The 24,230-nt window shown below is 50.4% G+C and overlaps 1 protein-coding gene across 2 annotated transcripts in view; it reads left to right on the top strand.

The window, feature by feature from the left end:
- The window catches only part of ACSBG2 (acyl-CoA synthetase bubblegum family member 2), an 86,840-nt gene that overhangs the window by 56,036 nt on the left and 6,574 nt on the right, over positions 1 to 24,230 (top strand). For both annotated transcript variants that reach the window (XM_048498471.1, XM_048498472.1), the window contains exons 7-13: positions 3,411 to 3,491; positions 7,417 to 7,566; positions 11,352 to 11,528; positions 11,632 to 11,813; positions 13,186 to 13,419; positions 18,121 to 18,338; positions 22,007 to 22,146. In XM_048498471.1, the coding sequence (XP_048354428.1) occupies positions 3,411 to 3,491; positions 7,417 to 7,566; positions 11,352 to 11,528; positions 11,632 to 11,813; positions 13,186 to 13,419; positions 18,121 to 18,338; positions 22,007 to 22,146 (1,182 nt within the window). The remainder of the gene's footprint in view (positions 1 to 3,410; positions 3,492 to 7,416; positions 7,567 to 11,351; positions 11,529 to 11,631; positions 11,814 to 13,185; positions 13,420 to 18,120; positions 18,339 to 22,006; positions 22,147 to 24,230) is intronic.

The raw sequence follows: 24,230 nt of genomic DNA, 5'->3' as shown, positions 1-24,230 counted from the left end.
CCTAATATCATTATACCTCGAACAGTAAAGCAGGATATGAGGGATTGAGTCCATAGCATTGGGACAGTACCGACAGCAACGCTCACTTTGTGGGATGTTAAGGAGACGACCTTGAAGATAGACAGAGGGGAATGAGTTGCACCTTGCTCTGGTCATGACCCATCTGCACTTATGATTAACTAGCTGTTCTAACTATACAGCAGGGCTAGATTTCGGGGGGGTGATCCCAAAGTATAGAGGGGAACAGGAGCTTTGTGCAGCACTCAGGAGAGATTGGTATTCCTGGTCGTACAGTCTGATCTTTAGATGATGGTAGATTTCCGTGGCGGCAAGCATATGAAGAGACTCCCGTGAGAAACCCAAGGAGAAGATTTACACAACATTTTCTAGGCAGACTATTTTTGTGGGCTGGCTCGCCATTGCCTTTTTCAGACGTCTGCGTTTTACCCCCATTTTATCGGCCTCGGAAGGATAGAAGACTGAATCGGCTTTGAGCTGGCTACCTGAAACTGACTTCTGTTGGGATCAAACTCCGGTTGCGAGCAGGGCTTTGATCAGTTTGACTGCATACTGCAGTTCAGAGGCATACTGGCGGGAAATGGTGCCCGGGACAACTCCTACTCCGACCCCCCACTGCCCCGCCCCCCCACGCCCCACTAACTTTAGCTGGCAGCAGTCCCCGGCGGCCTAGTGGGACTAGGCCCAGAGGCGTATCTAGGCAAACTGGAGCCCGGGGACAAAACCTGAGTTTGCCCCCCCACCCCCCACGACCAAACAATGATTTCTTGCACCAGCTCACAAAACACCTCCCATCCACAGCAAAACATACATGGCTCTCTCCCCACCAACTCTTTTTCTAATTTTGTCCTCACACCAACCCTGTGAGGTAGGTTGTTAGCCTGAGAAACAGCTCCAAGCCAGTGCAAGTGGGTATTAAGCATGTAAATCTCTCACAAATCACCCCCAGCAAAACATTTACCAAACAAATGTCAGCATCATCTCTCACAAAACACCTCCAGTGGAATCCACCCCCCAAAAGCATCACTTTCGATGGTGTTTAAACTAGGGAGCCCAGATTCTTCTTTTAAATCAGTTCCTGTCTTGTCCTTAAAGGGAGAATCTGGGGTCCCCAGTTAAAACAACATTGAACGTGATGCTGTTTTGGGGTGGATTCTCCCCCACCCTGAAACAGCATCACTTTCAATTTAAACTGTGGACCTTACATTCTCCCTTTAAGTCCATTCCGAAGGGGATGGATTTAAAAGGAACATCTGGGGAAATTTGGAGTGTGCCTGCTGTCAGGGGTGCAATTGTTAAGCTAGAACAGGGGTAGGGAACCTGCGGCTCTCCAGATGTTCAGGAACTACAATTCCCATCAGCCTCTGTCAGCATGGCCAATTGGCCATGCTGGTAGAACTGATGGGGAATTAGCAATTCCCTGAGCTATGAAACTCTAACTAAAGCACCAAACTTTCAGGGTATTTTTAGGAGACTCTACTGATGATACCACCCAGGTTTGGTGAAGTTTGGTTCAGGGGGTCCAAAGTTATGGACCCTCAAAGGTGTAGCCCCTATCTCCTATTAGCTCCCATTGGAAACAATGGGGGCACCCCTTTTGGGAGTCCATAACTTTGGACCCCCTGAACCAAACCTCACCTGGGTGGTATCATCAGGAGAGTCTCCTGAAAAATTCCTGAAATTCTGGCGCTGCTAGCTTAAAAACTACACCCCCTGCAGGCTGAAAACTGAAAAACACTAAAAAAAATACAAAACACACACAAACGAATCTGAATTTTTTACACCCTCCACTAGGGGATGCCCGAGGACATGGGGTGTCCCATGTCCCCTAGGCAAATACGCCAGGCGCCCCCCACGTGATTTAATCAGGGGCACTCAGGGTCAATTGACACCCCATGTCCCTCTGGTAAATATGCCACTGCTGCGGCTTACCACTCTGCACGATGGGCACTGTTTAACTCTGTTTGGAAGATCTTTATTTTTTTGTCTAGACAAGGCAGGACAAAAGTTGCTTTCGTCCCCAAACACAGACATCAGGGAGCTGGAATTGGCTGATAGTGCCACTAAGTTGTGTTGTGTGGTTTTGGTTTGACCTAATACTTGGGGTATCCTAGCTTAGTACACTAGGTGCTTCAAACCATGTTTTCCTGGATTTTTGGAGTGTCCACATTATCAAAAATACATACCAGAGTTGAATTTGTAATGCCCGGAACAGGATTCATCCGAAATCTTCCAAAATGCACGCACATCTCAAAAGGAATAAAAATGTCTTTCTGTTTGCTGGAAACAAGTATGAGGGTAAAATGTTTTCCATCTTAGAGAGTTAGTTTTGGAGGAGATTCCTCATTGTGTGAAGGAGAGGACTTCAGTAGGTGGACAAAGTTTCATTTTAATGCAGTGTCTAGTATGTAAGTTTGGAAAGGATTTAAAAGATCTTGCACACCTGTCTACATCCTGTTGTTCCCCTGGGTGGCCCCAGAATTGTTACAGAGTAGAATGGAAAGGATCTGCTTGCCCCACTGGCCATTTCAGGCCCCTTTATGGCCTAAACAATGGTGGCAGACCTATGGCACTGCAGACGTTCATGGACTACAATTCCCATCAGCCCCTGCCAGCATGGCCAATTCACAGGGGCTGATGGGAATTGTAGTCCATGAATGACTGCAGTGCCATAGGTTTGCTACCCTGGGCCTAAGACAGTGATGGCGAACCTTTGGCACGGGTGCCAGAGGTGGCACTCAGAGCCCTCTCGCGCACACAGAGTTCGTTATGTGGGGGTGGAAAATCACACACCCCGCACACATATCTAGGCTGGCCTGGGGCACTGAGCATGATGTGCACGCACTGCGGTGAGCAGGGAGGACTTGGCTGGCAGGCCTGGTGCCTGCTGCCCGGGGGGGGGGGGCGCAGAGGAGGCAGAGATGCTAGAGAAGCACAGAGCGGTGCGCGTGGGACTTGCTGGAGGCTGCAGCAGGCTGGCCCTTGCTCGAGCGGGTGGGGTGGAGGAAGAGGGAGCCAACTGTTTTTTCTAGACTAAAACCGCAGCATTCAGGTTAAATTGCCGTGTTGGCACTTTGCGATAAATAAGTGGGGTTTGGGTTGCAATTTGGGCACTCGGCCTCGAAAAGGTTCGCCATCACTAGCCTAAGAGGTTCACGGTCTTCTAGCCCATAGATTCTGCATGGCACGGATGCAAAGGTGGGCGGGCATATCTGTGTTTTGCATCCTTTTATTTGACCCTAATATGTATTTTGAAGATCCGAATTTCCTGGGTGAGAGTGGAAAATCTTCCTGGAAAAAGAAACGATCTAATTTTCTTTTTTCTTTCGGGTGGGGAGTCCTGTTGACAGCCATCTTAGATTCATTCTCTATTTCCAAATTCTCTGTTTCAGGTAAAGCAGAAACTCCCTTGCTTGAAAGCCATCATCCAGTATGGTGAACCTCTCAAGGAGAAGCTGCCAAATCTCTATGACGTGAGTGTTTCCCTCTCCTGATAGGCGCTTCTCCCTTGCCCAGAGTTGCTTCTTCCACATCTCTTCAACCCTAGAATTGCCAACTCTGAGCTGGGACATCCCTGGAGATTTGGGAGCAGAGGCTAGGGCAGGGGTCTGCAACCTACAGCTCTCCAGATGCTCCTGGACTACGATTCCCATCAGCCAATTGGCCATGCTGGCAGGGGCTGATGGGATTCGTAGTCCATGAACATCTGGAGAGCCACAGGTTGCAGACCCCTGGGTTAGGGTTTGCGGGAGTAGAGAGACCTTGGCAGGATATAACACCATAGAGGCTACACCCTCCAAAGCGTGTTCTCAAATGCTCTTTCTTCTCAAGGGCAGCTTGTAAGGAATCTGCAAGGTCCAGTCCAAAAGTAACTTTAATAGTTCTTTAATGAGCTGGCTTTCATGATCGACTTTACAGGCAATGCAGAATCTAAACAATGGTGGCGGCCGCTTTTACGGGCCTCTCTTCCCGCCAAGAACTGGACATAAACAATTACTCATTCCCATAAACCAGCAGAAGTTTCACACAGACAGAAAGCAAGGGTAAGCAAGCGATAACACCTGCGCTGGGCAAGCAGCCCAACGCGCCGGAGGAATCTCCTCCAAGGCCGAACCAACAACTCTAACTAAATCACAACCTTACACAGCTGATCTATGTAGTCTGCTGACCAGTTGTAATTCTGGGAACTCTCCAGGCCCCGGTTTGGCAACCACCCCCACCCACCACCCTGACCTTGAGCCTTTAGTTGAGTTAAGTTTAGTTGAGCCTTTAGTTGAGTTGAGTGAAGGGGCTGATGGGAATTGTAGTCCATGAATGTCTGGAGTGCCATAGGTTTGCCACCGTGGGCCTAAGAGGTTCAGGTTCTTTTAGCCCATAGATTCTGCATGGCATGACCTCTCTTCCCTGTTACGTGGACTCAGTGCAGGGCACAGCATCTGAAATGCAACAGAACAATATGATTGAAGTCTATAAAATTATGCATGGGGTAGAAAATGTTGACAGAGAGAAATTTCTCTCTCTTTCTCACAATACTAGAACCAGGGGGCACTCATTGAAGATGCTGGGGGGAAGAATTAGGACTAATAAAAGGAAACACTTCTTCACGCAACGTGCGATTGGTGTTTGGAATATGCTGCCACAGGAGGTGGTGATGGCCACTCACCTGGATAGCTTTAAAAAGGGCTTGGACAGATTTATGGAGGAGAAGTCGATCTATGGTTCCCAATCTTGATCCGCCTTGATCTCAGATTGCAAATGCCTTAGCAGACCAGGTGCTCAGGAGCAGCAGCAGCCGCAGAAGGCCATTGCTTTCACCTGCTGCCTGTGAGCTCCCAAAGGCACCTGGTGGGCCACTGCGAGTAGCAGAATGCTGGACTAGATGGACTCTGGTCTGATCCAGCAGGCTAGTTCTTATGTTCTTAATACAAAAATATAATAACAATAATACAGTAAAACGACTGAATAGCCTAATGACACTCGTGGGATCCAAATTAGCCAGCGAGGATGGGGGGAAATGGGGCAGAAAGAGGAGATGGAGAAAAGCCAGACAGCCAAAGAGAAGGGCAGCAGGAGACCGGCTACAATGGACACATTTCTGCTGCAGCCTCCGCCACAGGCCTGGAGGAACAACTCGGTTTTGCAGGCTCCGTGGAACTGCAACAGATCCCAAATAGCCACCGTCTCATCAGACAGAGAGTCCCTCGACCTTGAGTGCAGCTATCGTATACCCTTGACCAAAGAATGGTACACTCCTCCTATCTGAGATGGTCCTCCTCTTCCACCGAGTGTGCATTTTCGTGAGGGATACACATGGAGTGGGGAGGGTGGGAGGCAACACCCGCCTAGCCAGCCAGATCAGCCAAATCAGCCCTGTCGTCTGTCAGTGGGGGTGACAGATGTCGCAGCCAGATCGCCCTCACATCTTGACAAATGTATTTTCTTTTATGTACACTGAGAGCATATGCACCGGAGACAAATTCCTTGTGTGTCCAATCACACTTGGCCAATAAAGATTCTATTCTATTCTTGTATTCTATTCTATCCGACAGAGAGCTCCACCAGATCCAGGCCAGAACCAAGATGGCTGAGGGACCAGCAGTAAGAGGGTGTTCGCAGAGCACAATGCGCAATGAATTGGGATAGGTGGTCACCCTAGCCATTATGAGCCGTTCCTATATTCCTCCTTTCTCCATGAGGCCTAGAAACTTGCTGGAGTATGGTGTAGTACAGTGGTGGCGAACCTATGGCACGGGTGCCATAGGTGGCACTCAGAGCCCTTTCTGTGGGCACGTGCAAACAGAGTCGCCCTCCCCCCATACACACACATCTAGGCTGGCCTGGGCCGCTGGCATCGATTATTAGCATTAAACCTAAGACCTAGTTTTGGGGAAGCAGTGTAGTTAACCCTGTTAAGCACTGTTAAATCTCACTGATTTTCATGCAAAGAACTGAAGCACGATCCTTTACCTGGGAAATGGCTTCGGTTGTTGCTGGCAGTGGGGAGGCCTTCTGAGCAAACCCTCCTAGGCTCGTGATTCACCCGTTGGAAGAGATGCACGATTGCTTCAAAGCAAAGCCACCGACTACCACCAAGCTTACTCCCGAGTAACGCACGCCTCTGAGCCAACCGCTTTTTCTAAACTAAAACCTCAGTATTCAGGTTAAATTGCCGTGTTGGCACTTTGCGATAAATAAGTGGGTTTTGGGTTGCAATCTGGGCACTTGGTCTCGAAAAGGTTTGCCATCACTGGTGCAGTAGATAACAGTGATAGACTCTAATCTGGAGGAGGAGGAGGAGGAGGAGGAGGAGGAGGAGGAGGAGGAGGAGAAGGGAGGGAGAAGAAGGAGGAGGAGGGGGGGGGGGGAGGGGGAGGAGGAGGAGGAGGAGGAGTTTGGATTTATACCCCACCTTTCTCTCTTGTAAGGGGACTCAAGGTAGCTTACAAGTTTCTTTCACTTCCTCTCCCTACAACAGCCACTTTTGAGGTCGGTAGGGTTGAGAAAGTTCAGAGAGAACAGTGACTAGCCCAAGGTCACCCACCAGGCTTCATGTGTAGGAGTGGGGATACTAACCTGGTTCACCAGATAAGAGTCTGCCGCTCATGGGGAGGAGTGGGGAATCAAACCCAGTTCTCCAGATTAGAGTCCACCAGTGTGGTGTAGTGGTTAAGAGCAGGTGGATTCTAATCAGGAGAACTGGGTTTGAGTCCCCACTCCTCTACCTGGGTGGCAGAGTGTTTCCGCACTCCTACATTCCTGCTGGGTGACCTTGGGCTAGTCCCAGTTCTTCAGAACTCTCTCAGCCCCACCTACCTCACCAGGTGTCCATTGTGAGGAGAGGAAGGGAAAGGAGCTTGTGAGCCACCTGAGTCTGCTTACAGGAGAGACAGGTGGGGTATAAATCCAAACTCCCCTTCTTCCTGCCACTATACCACTATACCAGCTGCATTTGTTTCCCGACTCCTGCACATGAAGCTTGCCTGGGTGACTTTGCACCAGTCGTAGTTCTCTCGGAGCTCTCTTAGCCCCACTCACCTCACAGGGTGTTTGTTGTGAGGGGGGAAGGGCAAGGAGATTGTCAGCCCCTTTGAGTCTCCTACAGGAGAGAAAGGGGGATATAAATCCAAACTCCTCCTCCTCTTCTCCTTCTCTTTCTTCTCCTTCTCCTTCTCCTTCTCCTCCTCCTCCTCCTCCTCCTTCTTCTCCTTCTCCTTCTCCTTCTTCTCCTCCTCCTTCTCCTCCTCCTCCTCCTTCTCCTCCTCCTTCTCCTTCTCCTCCTCCTTCTCCTTCTTCTCCTCCTTCTCCTTCTTCTTGTGTCCCAGGGGGTCTCTGCGCAGATGCTGCATCCACACAGAACTGCATAACTGAACTCCGCGGCTTTCTTTGTTCCCAATACAGTGGAATGAATTTATGGCTTTTGGCGACTCCATCACCTGTGAGCAGTTGGATAAAACAATCGAGGCCCAGAAGCCGAACCAGTGCTGCACCCTCATTTATACCTCCGGGACGACGGGACAACCAAAGGGAGTCATGCTGAGCCATGACAACGTGAGTAGCTGCCTGTTGCTCAGTCCTCCGGGAAGCGCTTCTGTCTCTGCATTCTGAATCGCTGCTATACCAGGAATTGGTCTGCATCTCTGTAGGGGGGGCGGATGTGTGTCCATTTGTCCCCGCTGCCAGCCCCACATCTGAATGCCAGCTCGCAAATTGGGCAGTGTTGGCATGGGATGAAAAGGGGTTCGGCTCGTTGTCGCTAATCTGGCAGTTTTAAAACTGCCTTGGGCTAACCTGGACATTCTCAGGGCCGAATTTAATGGAGGCAGCTGGCTGTAGAGCTAAACACCACTCAGACCAAGTCAACGTAAAAAGAGGAACTTTATTGATTTGGGTCGCCCTGGCTACAGGGTGCTGGAACCGAGGATTCTCAGTTCCAGTATTTATTCTATGTACAAAAACAGAGAGCAACCAATCAGCTCTTCCCGCCCCCCCAGTTCCTGGCCTCTCATTGGCTCTGACGGAGCTACGTAGTTTCGTTTTGCCGTAGCTCCCCAGCTCGGTTTCCCATTCTAACTCAAAAAGGCAGGAACTGGTGATTGCTGGGAATTGTAGTCCTGACAGATGACTTCCAAATGGGAGCCTTTTTTTAAAAAAGGGAGCACGGGGGAGCAGGAACCCACCCCTCCTGGAACACAAGTTTCCCCCTCGGTTAATAGGTAATTCTTCCTTCTATGATGCCAAGCTGTGCATGTGCCCAGACAGCAGGTGTTAAAAAGTACAATATTATTTGCCTCCCAGTCTTTCCCCACACCTCGGATGGTTTTTTTTTTAACATTCCAGAAACTCATCCTTTAACTTTCTGGTCTTCTTTGTCTGAGGGAGCTGTGAGAAGATTTGCTTAGTTCCATTTGTTCTGGCCCAGAAGAATCTAGAGCAGGGGTCTGCAACCTGCGGCTCTCCAGATGTTCATGAACTACAATTCCCATCAGCTCCTGCCAGCATGGCCAATTGGCCACTCCTCTCAATCCTCCCCCTATCCTCACCTTCCCACCTGGCCCAAGCCACACCTGCCTCAATTGGCCATGCTGGCAGGGGCTGATAAGAATTGTAGTTCATGAACATCTGGAGAACCGCAGGTTGCAGACCCCTAGTCTAGAGCAAGGCAGAGAAAGGACATAAGTCTGGCCTCCCGTGGGTACATAAAGGGGGAAGGAGGGGTTGTTTAGTATTTTATAGTATAGTACAGCCATCTGTATTATTATTTTATTGTAAATTATGTTTTTGATGTTTTAAATTGTTTTAATGTTGATGGACACCGCTCTGAGCCTTTAGGGAGGGCGGTATACAAATATAAATAATAAATAAATAAATAATAAAATAAGTGTGCCCCAAAGAGTTCGTTCCGTGTAAGTTCACTTGAAGGAATCTGCTCTTCCGGCAGTCTTGTGAAATGCAAGATCGGAATCCCATTTGAAACAAAACAAAAATAACACTTTGGTGAATAAGAAGGAAACTAAAGGTTGGGAATCGTGTTGGATTCACTCTTATGTTACGTTGAAAGGATTATTTCTGAGTAGAAAAGAGGTTTAGTTGTGTGTATTGATCTGATTTGAATTACGTTAAGTAATATCAGTAGCTTCTTTGTTTTGTGTTTATCACATATGGAATAACGTTACTTATTTCCCACATGTGGAATTATTTAATTTTATTGAAAATATTTTCCACCAGACATAAAAACATTTGAACAATTACAAATATTTAAAGTTACAAAATAGTTAAGTAAAAGCACAAACAGCATCAAAAAAACAAGGAGGCGGGTCAGTAATTGCTATTGGGAGTATGCCAAATGAAACCAAAGTCTTTACTTGTTTTATTTTATTAAACCAATATTTATACCCCATCCATTCCCAGCCAGAACCGGGCTCAGAGCGACTTACATACAAAGTTAAAACAGCCACAATTTCAGTAACATAATAACTTAATTCTAAAATTTAGTTTCTATACAGATAGCGGACTATTTAATAAAACTGCAGTTTAACATTTGTTTCACCCCATTTAACTTAATTAATGTTGGTGGAAGCAGAGGCAGAGCTACCAGGGGGGGGGTTGCACTGGGCGTGTGCCTGGGGGGGCGGAAGTGGCCTATTCCCTAGGCCAGTGGTGGCGAACCTTTGGCACTCCAGATGTTATGGACTACAATTCCCGTCAGCCCCTGCAAGCAGCTCTAGTCCAAAAGAACAGCCTTCCATGCTCCACTTAGAAAGTGTTTCCCGGCTGGCAGCAGTAGTGGTGGCGAACTTATGGCACGCCAGATGTTCATGGACTACAATTCCCATCAGCCAATTGGCCATGCTGGCAGGGGCTGATGGGAATTGTAGTCCACAACATCTGGAGTGCCAAAGGTTCGCCACCACGGCCCTAGGCTGAAAATGACCTGGTGGGAACTACACTTCCCAGGAGACCTTGCAAGCCCCAGGATTTCATGGGAAGTGTAGTTCCCACCAGGCCGTTTTCAGGCTGAATTAAGGTAAGGGGGGGAATGGGGGGCAGGGCGCTGTGGGGGCGGGCGCACTCTGGCCCATCTACGCCTCTGGGTGGAAGACACTGATAAAGGGAGTCACACAAATGTCCCTGGAGAAGGAGTTTAAAAGGGGGAAAACCCGCTTTTCGGAGCCAGCAGGGTATAGTGGTAAAGATCTGCAGACTCTAATCTGGAGAACTGGGTTTGTTTTCCCTGCTCCTCCACATGAAGCCTGCTGGGTGACCTGGGCCCAGCCACAGTTCTCTCTCTCAGCCCAACTACCTCACAAGGTGCCTGTTTGGACATGGTGAAGAAGAGTTTGGATTTATTACCCCCCCTCCTAAAAGGAGACTCAGAGGGGCTTACAATCTCCTTTCCCTTCCCCACCCCCCACCACAACAAACACCGTAGAAATGTGACTTGCCCAAGGTTCTTACGTTCTAATCTAAGGTCACCCAGCTGGCGTGTGTGGGAGTGCACAGGCTAATCTGAATTCCCCAGACAAGCCTCCACAGCTCAGGCGGCAGAGCGGGGAATCAAACCCAGTTCTCCAGATTAGAGTGCATCTGCTCTCAACCACTAGGTCACCGCTGCTCCGTTGGGTAATACCGATCCCTGAAAGTGTGCATGGGTAATTTTGAGACTAGAGACAAAATCAACCGGGCTTAAATAATACAAAGAACAACAAAAGGTTTGGCGAAACCCAAAAATAACATCCCAATGCAAGGAATAGTGCAAATAAATTTCTCATGCGAACGTGTTCTAGACGTGTTGCCCGGACAAGCTCGTTTTCTCTTCAGCCAGGAAATATATGCCATAATTGAAAGGATTTCGGGAAGTATTATTGCAGCAAAAATCCACTGAAGAAGAATTGCGAAAACGCCATCGAAGCGCGCATGCGTTTTGCTGATTATTGTCACTGCACTTTGTTCCCATTATTCTCTGAACGCTGAGACTTTGGACCAGGGGTCTTCAAACTATGGCCCTCCAGATGTTCATAGACTACAATTCCCATGAGTCCTACCACTTGGCTATGCTGGCAGGGGCTGATGGGAATTGTAGTCCATGAACATCTGGAGGGCCATAGTTTGAAGACCCCTGCTTTGGACTCTTTGCCTTTATGAGCCATATGGTGAAAATAACTGGCGGTGGACATTTGGACTCCATTCCAACGCTCTTTGGCGGAGTGGTGAGCTTATGGTGGCTTCACCATACAGAGACTTGATGTGAATTGTCCTCACAATGAGACGCCCGGTTAATCGGTGCTAATGTAGATGAATAATTTTGAGACTTAACCTTGTCTCTTGGCTTCTAGATAACATGGACTGCCCGGGCAGGAGCGCGGTTTGTTGGCTTAAGTTCTGCGCTGGAGCACCAGGAACAGGTGATCAGCTACCTGCCGCTCAGCCACGTTGCCGCGCAGATGATTGATATCTGGCTACCGCTGACCCTTGGGGTGCAGATCTACTTTGCCCAGCCCGATGCTCTGAAGGTGATGCACGTTCCCTCCCCTTTTTTGGGATTGGGGGCATATGTTGATTTTCTTGCAGCAGCCCTGATGGCTCCTTTTCTCTCTCCCTCCCCCCCCCCCCCAGGGCAGCTTGGTGGAAACCATGAAGGAGGTCAGGCCCACGGCATTCATGGGGGTCCCTCGGGTCTGGGAGAAGATGCAAGAGAAGATGAAATCGGTTGGAGCCAAGTCATCGTCCCTGAAGCGGAAGATTGCAACCTGGGCGAAGGCAGTCGGGCTAGAAACCAACATCAAGCGGATGAATGGGTATGCAGAACAATCCGGGAATTGGCCGAGTCCAGTGGTGGCGAACCTTTGGCGCTCCAGATGTTATGGACTACAATTCCCATCAGCCCCTGCCAGCATGGCCAATTGGCCATGCTGGCAGGGAGTGATGATGGTCCACAACACTGGAGTCTCAAAACTAGTCGATGACCCTACAAGAAGAAGAAGAGTTTGGATTATATCCCCCCTTTCTCTCCTGCAGGAGACTCAAGGGGCTGGTAATCTCTCTTGCCCTTCCCCCTCACAACAAACACCCTGTAGCCAAGGGTAGGTGGGGCTGAGAGGGGCTCCGGCTGTGACTAGCCCAAGGTCACCCAGCTGGCGTGTGTGGGAGTGCACAGGCTAATCTGAATTCCCCAGATAAGCCTCCACAGCTCAGGCGGCAGAGCTGGGAATCAAACCCGGTTCCTCCAGATTAGAGACACGAGCTCTTAACCTCCTACGCCACTGCTGCTCCAGAGGTTCCCGCATTGCCTCCTGCTCCTGGTCCCCAGAGCTGAAATGTTGACAGGACTGAACACCTGAGCTTCATCCCGAAATCTCCAGAGTTTCCCAACCAGGATCTGGCAACCTACCCCTGCCCCCAATCTCCTACCAGTGGCCAGGGAAGACCTGACAGAGAAGCATAAACTCATAGGGTGGAGAAAGCTGAGAGGGGGTTCTCTGATCTATGGGGAACTGAACAAGAACTTGGGGCACACCATGAAGCAGGTGGGCAGTGGATTGGCCAGGGTTTAAATACAAAGCATGTGGAACTCCCTGCCACAAGATGTGGCAGCGACCACCTGCATTGCCCATTTTAAAAGATGTTTCCCCACATTTCTGGGAAGAGAGGCCCACCGACGGTGGTCGGGACATTACAGCTAAATAGAGACTCCATGTTCAAAGGCAGTTTCCCTGGGGGGAAAGGGCGGCAGGGAGAAATTGAGCACCTGTGCCCCCAATCATGGGCCTTCTGTTTGAAATGAGACTACAAGCAGAGTCATGGAGGCCAAAGCCTTCACCCCCAGCAGCTGATGAACGTAGGTGGACAGAAGCATTTAGCTGCTGTCTGTGGCCGATAGTTACGATCCTCTTCTGCCTCTGTTTCCCATCCTCTTTCTAAACCCGTCTACATGAGTGCTTATTACTACATCTTGTGGCAGTAAGTTCTACAGACTTCATGGTGGCCTTCCATTTTGGGAGACTTGTATTGTGATGAAGGATATGGGACATGCAACTTCGACCAAGCATCTTCTGTGGGTCTTGTGCAGGAGAATCCCCCAATGTGTGGGAGGTGGGGGGTGGGTCTCAGCATCTGGACTCTTCATGCTCGGACCCCCACATGTTCGCATCCTTAAATCCCTTTCTGTAGATGTACTGAGCTCCCAATGAACTACCGCCTGGCCAGGGCGCTGGTGTACAAGAAAGTCCGGAAGGCGCTGGGCTTGGATCGCTGCACCAAATGCTTCACAGGGGCCGCCCCCATCATGAAGGAAACCTTGGAATACTTCCTGAGTCTCGACATTCCAATTTATGAACTCTACGGGATGAGCGAAAGTTCAGGGCCCCACACCGTCTCTCATCCCGGCTGCTTCAAGTTGACAAGGTGAGATGGGCAGGAGACGGGCGATTCTGACCTGGAACAGAGAAACCCAGCAGTCATGAAGTTTCTAGTCCAGGGGTCTGCAACCTGCGGCTCTCCAGATGTCATGGACTACAATTCCCATCAGCCCCTGCCAGCATGGCCAGTTGGCCATGAACATCTGGAGAGCCACAGGTTGCAGACCCCTGTTCTAGTCCCTAAGGGACCTATTTGAAATTGCTGCATAGGTCTTAAAGGAGTAATGTTTTTAATGTTTTTATGTTGTTGATTTGCTGTTCAGTAGAACAGCCGTTCTGTGAGCCGCCTCGAGCCGTTCGGGGATGAGGCGGCCTATAAGTTCAATAAATAAATAAATAAATATTACATATAGTGATGTCCCCAACATGGTGCCACTAGACTTCTGACTTCTGTGTAGATGACAGTAACGTTGTTTTGGAGGAAGTTGTTGCCGGAGCATTGGTTTGATTCTCTCACGTTTTTCTCTTTCCCAGTGTATTTTTCTAAAATTACCAATGTCTCTCGCGCTTGGGCGTTTAGGCTGCGAGTGTTTGTGGTGGCCATTTTGTGGCAGCACCCAGCGCTCTGTGTCAGAATTTCCAAAGGTGTCCACAGGTTTTTAAATATTGGGGATTCCAGACTTAAGCATTTGTCAATGCAGTTCAAAACTGTAGTCTCAGAAAAAGATGTTAGTTGGTTTGTATATTCCTCTGCCCCAGAATTCAACACGCCAGACCATCTTTGTTGTAGAATGTTCCGCCTGGGTCCTAGTGGCTACCTATCCCTGCTCTCTTACTACTACAAAGCAGAGGAAGGGAAAGGAGTCTGTAAGCCACCTTGAGTCTTCTTACAGGAGAGAAAGGTGGGGGATAAATCCAAACTCCTCCTATTCTTCTCTCCCCCCCCCCTAAGAACATAAGAACAAGCCAGCTGGATCAGACCAGAGTCCATCTAGTCCAGCTCTCTGCTACTCGCAGTGGCCCACCAGGTGCCTTTGGGAGCTCACCTGCAGGAGGTGAAAGCAATGGCCTTCTGCGGCTGTTGCTCCCGAGCACCTGGACTGTTAAGGCATTTGGAATCTCAGATGAAGGAGGATCAAGATTGGTAGCCATAAATCAACTTCTCCTCCATAAATCTGTCCAAGCCCCTTTTAAAGCTATCCAGGTGAGTGGCCATCACCACCTCCTGTGGCAGCATATTCCAAACACCAGTCACACGTTGCGTGAAGAAGTGTTTTCTTTGATTAGTCCTAATTCTTCCCCCCAGCATTTTCAATGGATGCCCCCTGGTTCTAGTATTGTGAGAAAGAGAAAAATGTCTCTCTGTCCACATTTTCTACCCCATGCATAATTTTATAGACTTTGATCATATCCCCCCTCAGACGTCTCCTCTCCAAACTAAAGAGTCCCAAACGCTGCAGCCTCTCCTCATAAGGGCAACGAGGATGATTGAGGGACTAGAGCTGAGCCCCAACCCATTTGAAAGTTTTAAAGTAAAAATAGATTTTGGCATTCAGTTTGAGCTTTAAGTGACATAGTTGTTCAATAATGCACATGGTTTTGACACAGGCAGTGCCTAAAAATGAATGATAATTTTCATATTTGTTCAGGACTATATTTTAATGAGGAAGCATATCATTTTCTCAATTGCTGTACCTCAACTGACTATCCCAGTGGTGGCGAACCTATGGCACGGGTGCCAGAGGTGGCACTCAGAGCCTTCTCGGTGGGCACATGCACACAGAGTTTGTCATGTGGGCGGGGGGGGGGGGGGGGTTGGCGGAAAACCCCACTGATTTTCATGCGAAGAACTAAAGCATGATCCTTTATCTGGGAGTAAGCTCAGTTGCTGGCAATGGGGCTTGCTTCTGAGTAAACCCTCCTAGGGTTGTGATTCATCCGTTCGAAACATTGCATGGTTGCTTCAACAAGCTTACTCCCAAGTAACGCGCGCCTCAGAGCCAACCGTTTTTTCCTAAACTAAAACCTCAGTATTCAGGTTCAATTGCCGTGTTGGCACTTTGTGACAAATAAGTGGGTTTGGGGTTGCCGTTTGGGCATTCGGTCTCAAAAAGGTTAGCCATCGCTGGACTATACCAACATCGTTTTCTGAGACTATTGGACCAGTGTTGGGAAAGCTATCGATGCCCCCCCCCCTTCCCTTATTCATCAGCAGCGAAATAACGTTCCAGAAAAACGGTTTCAGAAGAAAATGCAGAACTACAGACATCTCTTAGGGCAGTGGTGGCGAACCTTTGGCACTCCAGATGTTATGGGCTACAATTCCCATCAGCCCCTGCCAGCATGGCCAATTGGCCACTCCTCTCAACCCTCCCCCCATCCTCACCTTCCCACCTGGCCCAAACCACACCTGCCCCAATTGGCCATGCTGGCAGGGGCTGATGGGAATTGTAGTCCATAACATCTGGAGTGCCAAAGGTTCGCCACCACGGTCTTAGGGAATAAGTCTGTTTTTGTATTGTCGAAGGCTTTCACGGCCGGAATCACTTGGGTGCTGTGTGGTTTCCGGACTGTATGGCCGTGTTCTAGCAGCATTCTCTCCACGGCGTTTAAGCACTGCCATCTGTGGCTGGCATTCTTCAGAGGATCTGACCCTCTCCTCCGAAGCTACCAGCTTAGATGCAACCCAAAAGCGTCCGGGAGAGAATGCTAAACTACTGTTAACCTAACCTAAATCTATTCTGGAGGGGAAAAATGAGCGACCGTGGCTCTTTGGGCTGAGAATTCTCTCTAGCCCTAAAATGAGTTGCACTTTTTACAAAAGGAAGGGAAAAGGGGACTGAACTTTGCTTAAGTGACTTCAGCCCTGAACTGTGACTTTAGAATCTTGGTGGACTGTGAAAATCTTACCTGCTAACTTCTTCTCAAGGGCCAACCACAGTTCTCCCACAACTTTCTCGGCCCACGCGAAGGCAGGGGAGGGCAAACCACCCGCCACCACGTCTTGCCGTAAAAACCCTCTGGGGTAGGAGTCTGCAACCTGCGGCTCTCCAGATGTTCATGGGCTACAATGCATGCTGGCAGGGGCTGATGGGATTTGTAGTCCGTGAACATCTGGAGAGCTGCAGGTGGCAGACCCCTGCTGGGGTCACCGTAAGTCAAACCGTGACTTGACTGCCCTTTTCACCACCAGCTTTCTCTCATAGGAGCAGCAGTGGCGTAGGAGGTTAAGAGCTCATGTATCTAATCTGGAGGAACCGGGTTTGATTCCCAGCTCTGCCGCCTGAGCTGTGGAGGCTTCTCTAGAGAATTCAGAGTAGCTTGCGCACTCCCACACACGCCAGCTGGGTGACCTTGGGCGAGTCACAGCTTCTCGGAGCTCTCTCAGCCCCACCCACCTCACAGGGTGTTTGTTGTGAGGGGGGAAGGGCGAGGAGATTGTCAGCCCCTTTGAGTCTCCTGCAGGAGAGAAAGGGGGGATATAAATCCAAACTCTTCTTCCCTTCTTCTTCATTGGACATAGCGATCGATGGCGAAGCTGGACACAGCCCACTCTGGTTTCAATGGCTTCCCTTTGCCAATAGGTGTGAAATTCACGTGAAAAGTTAAATGGTGGCGATGGCGTGAATGGGCCTGATCTCACTGGTCTCATTTCCACTCTCACTGCTTGCAGCTGAATTCCCAGGGCCTTAAATGTCCCCGACAACAGATTCCCCAGGACAGAAATATGTACAGGGTGAACTGTACTGTGCAGCTAGATCTCTAATATTCCCCCTGCCCCTGCCAGGGGTCAGCCCACAATAAGAACATAAGAACATAAAAACAAGCCAGCTGGATCAGACCAGAGTCCATCTAGTCCAGCATTCTGCTACTCACAGTTGCCCACCAGGTGCCTTGGGGAGCTCACGGGCAGGAGGTGAAAGCAATGGCCTTCTGCTACTGCTGCTCCCGAGCACCTGGTCTGCTAAGGCATTTGCAATCTCAGATCAAGGAGGATCAAGGTTGGTCGCCATAAATCGACTTCTCCTCCATCAATCTGTCCAAGCCCCTTTTAAAGCTATCCAGGTGAGTGGCCATCACCACCTCCTGTGGCAGCATATTCCAAACACCAATCACACGTTGCGTGAAGAAGTGTTTCCTTTTCTTAGTCCTAATTCTTCCCCCCAGCATTTTCAATGGATGCCCCCTGGTTCTAATATTGTGAGAAAGAGAGAACAATTTCTCTCTGTCAACATTTTCTACCCCATGCATAATTTTATAGACTTCAATCATATCCCCCCTCAGACGTCTCCTCTCCAAACTAAAGAGTCCCAAACGCTGCAGCCTCTCCTCCTAAGGAAGGTGCTCCAGTCCCTCAATCATCCTCGTTGCCCTTCTCTGCACTTTTTCTATCTCTTCGATATCCTTTTTGAGATGTGGCAACCAGAACTGAACACAGTACTCCAAGTGCAGTCGCACCACGGCTTTATATAAGGGCATGACAATCCTTGCAGTTTTATTCTCAATTCCTTTCCTAATGATCCCCAGCATAGAGTTTGCCTTCTTCACAACTGCTATGCATTGAGTTGACATTCCCATGGAACTATCCACTAAGACGCCCAAATCCGTTTCCTGGTCTGTGACTGATAGCACTGACCCCTGTAGCGTGTATGTGAAGTTTGGATGTTTTGCCCCTATGTGCATCACTTTGCATTTTGCTACATTGAACTGCATTTGCCAATAAAACCTCCCTCCCATCTCCCCTCAGTTGTGGCAGAGAAATCATGGGTTGCAAGACGATGATTTCCAAACCGGACAGCGACGGCAACGGAGAGGTTTGCTTTGCGGGCCGCCACATCTTCATGGGCTACTTGAACATGGAAGACAAGACCAAAGAAGCCATTGATAGCGAGGGCTGGCTGCATTCAGGGGACCTCGGGAAACACGACTCGGACGGCTTCCTTTACATCACGGGGCGGATCAAAGGTGAGCTGCTTCTTCCCCGCCAGGACCTGGGACTGGGTGGACAGAGACCTGGTGACTTTGGGCATCTTTAGGATGATGAGTGGTTCCCCCCCCCCACCCACCCCGCCCGAATGGCCAGAGAAACATTCCCGCAAATGGAAAAGTGGCACTGCCGTGAGAGAGTGGCTAATTCAGCCTTTCCCTGAAAGCAGAAAGGTAGCTCAGCAACCTGGGCTCTTCCGTGCGAAATGCTTTGAGAACATCGTCCAAGGAACCCGCTGCTGCGATATGTACCGACTGCCGCCTTCGACAGCCTTCGGATTTTTGTTTTGTTTTTCTCCCTCTGCAGGCCGGCCTTTTCGCCAGCTCTAGAAGATGGTGGGTTTGGGGATCCAGTGTTAAATGTTTGTTAATCAAAAGGGGAGACTGATTTCCCCCACCCGGTTCCTCTCATCCCACGGACCACCCACATTTATCCCCCATTCTGTTTTTTGAGATCCCTCATGCCCCCCACCCTCCCCAAGCAGCATTTTGGGTTGCAGTGATGAAGACAGGGCTAGGGAATCTTCATTCTCTGGAGATCCCTTCCCTCAACAGACAAAGGCCCCTTCCGCACACGCAAAATAATGCGTTTTCAAACCACTTTCACAACTGTTTGCAAGTGGATTTTGCTATTCCGCACAGCTTCAAAGAGCACTGAAAGCAGTTTGAAAGTGCAGTATTTTGCATGTGCGGAATGAGCCAAAAACTGACTACGGAACCAACTTGCACCAGATTCACAGAGGAGAGAAGGGTCCAGCTCAGGGGTCTGCAACCTGCGGCTCTCCAGATGTTCATGGACTACAGTTCCCATCAGCCCCTGCCAGCAGGGCCAATTGGCCACCATTACGAGGCCACCATTACGAGGAGGCTCCTGGGGGCCTCTGGTCCACTTCCTGCTGTAGTACACGCCATCCACTGGTGGGGGAGCTCTTCCCCCTTGGTCTGTGGCCTGCGCTGATCCGGCCTGATCCGGCCCGTGAATGTGGGGGTGTGGGGACGTTGCGGGTGCTTGCCAATCGGCGCCATCCGAACAGGCCACGCAATATCCTCAGCACGACCTAGTCCGCTCTGTAGGCTTTTCGCTCCCCTGCTGTGGGGTTTACTGGACCCCAGACTACGAAAAGGAAAGTGTTGTAAGCAGAGGTGGTTTTCCCATTGCCTTCCTTTGCTCTCCCATCCAAGCACTAAGCAGTTTAGTTTTCGGTCTCCTGGTTGAGACCAGGCTGGCTGAGCTACCAGAAGGGCTGCTCCCTAGACTATAGAGCAGTGGTGGCGAACCTATGGCACGGGTGCCAGAGGTGGCACTCAGAGCCCTCTCTGTGGGCACGTGCACACAGAGTTTGTCATGTGGGGGGCCCCAGAAAATCGCCTCCCACACACATCTAGGCTGGCCTGGGCCGCTGGGCACGACATGCGTGCACCACAGCGAGCAAGTAGGACTCAGCTGGGAGGGCTGGTGCCTGTGCTTACTCCTTTACCTGGGAGTAAGCTTGGTTGCTGGCAATGGGGTTTGCTTCTGAGTAAACCCTCCTAGGGTCATGATTCACCCGTTCAAAGCGTTGCACGGTTGCTTCAAACTACCACCAAGCTTACTCCCAGGTAACGTGCACCTCAGAGCCAACCATTATTTCTAAACGAAAACCTCAGTATTCAGGTTAAGTTGCCGTGTTGGCACTTTGCGATAAATAAGTGGGTTTTGGGTTGCAGTTTGGGCACTTGGTCTCGAAAAGGTTCACCATCACTGATATAGAGCCATGATGGCGAACCTATGGCACGGGTGCCAGAGGTGGCACTCAGAGCCCTCTCTGTGGGCACGCACAAACAGAGTTCATCATGTGGTGGGGGGGATCCCCGCCCCACATATCTAGGCTGGCCTGGGCCACTGGGCTCGATTATTAGCATTAAACCTAAGACCTAATTTTGGGGAAGCAGTGTAGGTAACCCTGTTAAGCGCTGTTAAACCCCACTGATTTTCATGCAAAGAACTAAAGCGCGATCCTGTACCTGGGAGGAAGCTCGGTTGCTGGCAATGTGGCTTGCTTCTGAGTAAACCCTCCTAGGGTCGTGATTCACCCGTTCAAAGAGTTGCACGGTTGCTTCAAAGCAAAGCCAACAACTACCACCAAGCTTACTCCCGAGTAACGCACGCCTCAGAACCAACCATTTTTTCTAAACTAAAACCTCAGTATTCAGGTTAAACTGCCGTGTTGACACTTTGCGATAAATAAGTGGGTTTTGGGTTGCAAATTGGGCACTCGGTCTCGAAAGGGTTCGCCATCACTACTATAGAGAGACCATAAAATCATGATGATCACAGAGGGAATCCTCGTCTGCCTGCCCCACTTTGGGTGGCCAGCTAAGGGTTAGAAAAAACCTAAAGATTTTGGGGGTGGAAACTGGGGAGGGGAGGGTGTGAAGAGTTCAGGAACATTCTGAAAGTGTCAGTTGGAGGATGTGGCTCAGAACACAGGAAGGGCAGTTAGTGAGTGAGGGTTTAACTGAAGCTGAAGCCCAGTTCGTTTTTTTCCTGAAGTTTTCTTTTGTTAATTCGTTAGAGCAACTTGTAAGCTTGCCTGTTATATGTAATAAACTACAAAAAAGAAGAAGTTTCTATGAGTGTATTGAATCAATAAGCAATTCAAGTAGAAGGGGACTAAAGATTTTGGGGGTGGAAACTGGGGAGGGGAGGGCTTGGTGAGGGGAGGGGCTTCAATGGGGCGAAATGCCATACCGTCCACCTTCCAAAGCTGCCATTTTCTCAAGGTGAACTGATCTCTGTTGCCTGGAGACAGCGGTGTAACCGGGCCTAAATGGCATCTGGGGGCATGCCTGCCTCCCTGTGCCTTCCTGCCCGGCTCCCTCCCTGTGCCCCACTTACAGGAGCCAGCAGGGAGGCTGGGAAAGGGCAGGGCTCGGGCGGGCGTGGACAGCTTGGATGGGCTCTGTAGTAGCAGCCACCTGCTGCTGAGCCCTGCCTCTCCGGCTACCCTGGAGGCCAACTCCTGCAGGGAGGCGGGGCCGGGGGGCGGGGCTCAGCAGTTGGCTGCTCGGACGCACGCCGTTTAAGGGTGCAGATGGGGGGACGCCACTGTCTGGAGATCAGTTGTGATAGCGAGAAATCTCCAGCCACCCCCTGCAAGTTGGCACCTAAATCTGCAGATTCAGTTACAAGTGCTAGATCCCCCCCTCCCCCCAATTTTCAAAAGCCGGGGCTGATTTGTCAGTGCGAGGGATACTTTGGTGCCTAAACCCAGGTGGGATCCTTTGGGGATGTTTGCAGAGGCTGCTGAGTTTCATTTCCTGTGCTTGGAGGAGTAGGAGGAGTTTGGAGACTCAAAGGGGCTGACAGTCTCCTTGCCCTTTCCTCCTCACAACAAACACCCTGTGAGGTGGGTGGGGCTGAGAGAGCTCCGAGAAGCTGTGACTAGCCCAAGGTCACCCAGCTGGCGTGTGTGGGAGTGCCCAGGCTAGTCTGAATTCCCCAGAGAAGCCTCCACAGCTCAGGCGGCAGAGCGGGGAATCAAACCCGGTTCCTCCAGATCAGAGTGCACCTGCTCTTAGCCACTGCTCTTAGCCACTATGCCACTGCTGCTGGGTGGTTTTTTTGTTTTTTTTTGAGATGCTCCAATCCGTGCCTTCTCTTCCAGAGCTCATCATAACCGCTGGAGGCGAGAACATCCCACCGGTTGCTATTGAGGACTCTGTCAAGGAGGCCGTGCCCATTCTGAGTAACGTCATGCTGGTGGGGGACAAGGCCAAGTTCCTGGCTATGCTTGTGACTCTGAAGGCAAGTGCCGGCTCTCCTTTCTTGATGGGCAGGAGTAGACAGCCTCTAGACATGGTCCAGGTTGGCTCCGGAGGATTCTTCAGGAGCAAATCCGAGCTCTTTTAGTTAGGTCTGGCTAGGGCAGGGGTCTTCCGCCCGCGGCTCTCCAGATGTTCATGGATTACAAATCCCATCAGCCCCTGCCAGTGTGGCCCATGGCAGACCCCTGAGCTAGGGGAGAAGAAGAAGAAGAGTTTGGATTTATATCCCCCCTTTCTCTCCTGTAGGAGACTCAAAGGGGCTTACAATCTCCTTGCCCTTCCCCCCTCACAACAAACACCCTGTGAAGTAGGTGGGGCTGAGAGAGCTCCGAGAAGCTGTGACTAGCCCAAGGTCTCCCAGCTGGCGTGTGTGGGAGTGTACAGGCTATTCTGAATTCTCCAGATAAGCCTCCACAGCTCAGGTGGCAGAGCGGGGATTCAAACCCCGGTTCCTCCAGATCAGAGTGCACCTGCTCTTAGCCACTACGCCACTGCTGTTAACTAAAAGGACTTGGCTCAGCTCCTGTGGAATCCACGTCCTTTTAGTTAAGTCTGGACGCAAGGTGGGGGACAGGGTGAGTCGGAGGCATATCTGGGAAAAATGGAGCCCAGAGACAAAAATCTGAATTCTCCACCTCTCTTCCCCCCCCCCCCACACACACAGGCGCCCAGGTCTACCGCCCAAACCCAGGTCTACCACCTGGAGCTACCGGTGGCGTCCAGGTCTACCGCCCAGAGCTGGTGCCGGCGCCCAGGTCTCTGCGTGCTCGGGGACATGGGTTAACCCATGGCCCCATAGGCGGTACGCCCGTGGGGTGAGTGGAGATGGAGCACAGCAAGGCAAACGGCCGGGAGGAGACTCGCAGTGGGGACAAGGCGAGGGAGGGCACCCCTTTCCTGGCCTTGTTCACGCCCCCAGTCTCCTCCTGGATGTTTGCCTTGCACTAAATTAAATGTAATTAAAGCAACCTTTAGGCCAGGGATGGCGAACCTATGGCACGGGTGCCAGAGGTGCCACTCAGAGCCCTCTCTGTGGGCACGTGCAAACATAGTCCCCTCCCCTCCCCCACACATCTAGACTGGCCTGGGCCGCTGGCCTTGATTATTAGCATTAAGTTTTGGGGAAGCAGTGTAGGTAACCCTGTTAAGCGCTGTTAAACCCCATCAATTTTCATGTAAAGAACTAAGGTGTGATCCTTTACCTGGGAGTAAGCTTGGTTGCTGGCAATGGGGCTTGCTTCTGAGTAAACCCTCTTAGGGTCATGATTCACCTGTTGGAAGAGTTGCACGGTTGCTTCAAAGCAAAGCCACCGACTACCACCAAGCTTACTCCCAAGTAGCGCACGCCTCGGAGCCAACCGTTTTTCTAAACTAAGACCTCAGTATTCAGGTTAAATTGCCGTGTTGGCACTTTGCGATAAATAAGTGGGTTCTGGGTTGCAATCTGGGCACTCGGTCTCGAAAAGGTTCGCTGTCACTGCTTTAGGCTGCAGAGGTGGGGGTGGCAGCCAGAGCGCCCCCAGTCCTGGTGCCTGGGGTGAGAGCCCTGGCTTGCCCTATCCTTGTTACGCCCCTGCTTGTCGGACAGAACTGTTCTGCCGGGCCTACAGTTGAGGTCAGCAGCAGCATTCTGTTCTAGCTGGCCCCCTCATTCTGCGTGTTTGGAAGGGGCCAGCTTCACACACTGGTCTTCCCCACATGAGTCATCTGTTTGTAAAATGTTTTCCATCTCCCGCACCTTTATCGTGATGTTTGTCTGTTCTCAACCCCTTGAAACTATTCATGGCTGCCATGAGGGGTTTCCCCCTTTTTAAAAGTTATTTGTGGGACTGGTGTGTCAGTGCTTCTCACTGTGATTGAGGGACGGGAGCACCTTCCTTATGAGGAGAGGCTGCAGCATTTGGGACTCTTTAGTTTGGAGAGGAGGCGTCTGAGGGGGGATATGATTGAAGTCTATAAAATTATGCACGGGGTAGAAAATGTGGACAGAGAGAAATTGTTCTCTCTTTCTCACAATACTAGAACCAGGGGGCATACATTGAAAATGCCGGGGGGGAAGAATTA

This window comes from Sphaerodactylus townsendi, linkage group LG05, assembly GCF_021028975.2.
Source record: "Sphaerodactylus townsendi isolate TG3544 linkage group LG05, MPM_Stown_v2.3, whole genome shotgun sequence".
Taxonomy (NCBI): Eukaryota; Metazoa; Chordata; class Lepidosauria; order Squamata; family Sphaerodactylidae; genus Sphaerodactylus; species Sphaerodactylus townsendi.
The sequence above is the reverse complement of the archived record's forward strand: the minus strand, read 5'-3'. Positions and strand labels throughout refer to the sequence as shown.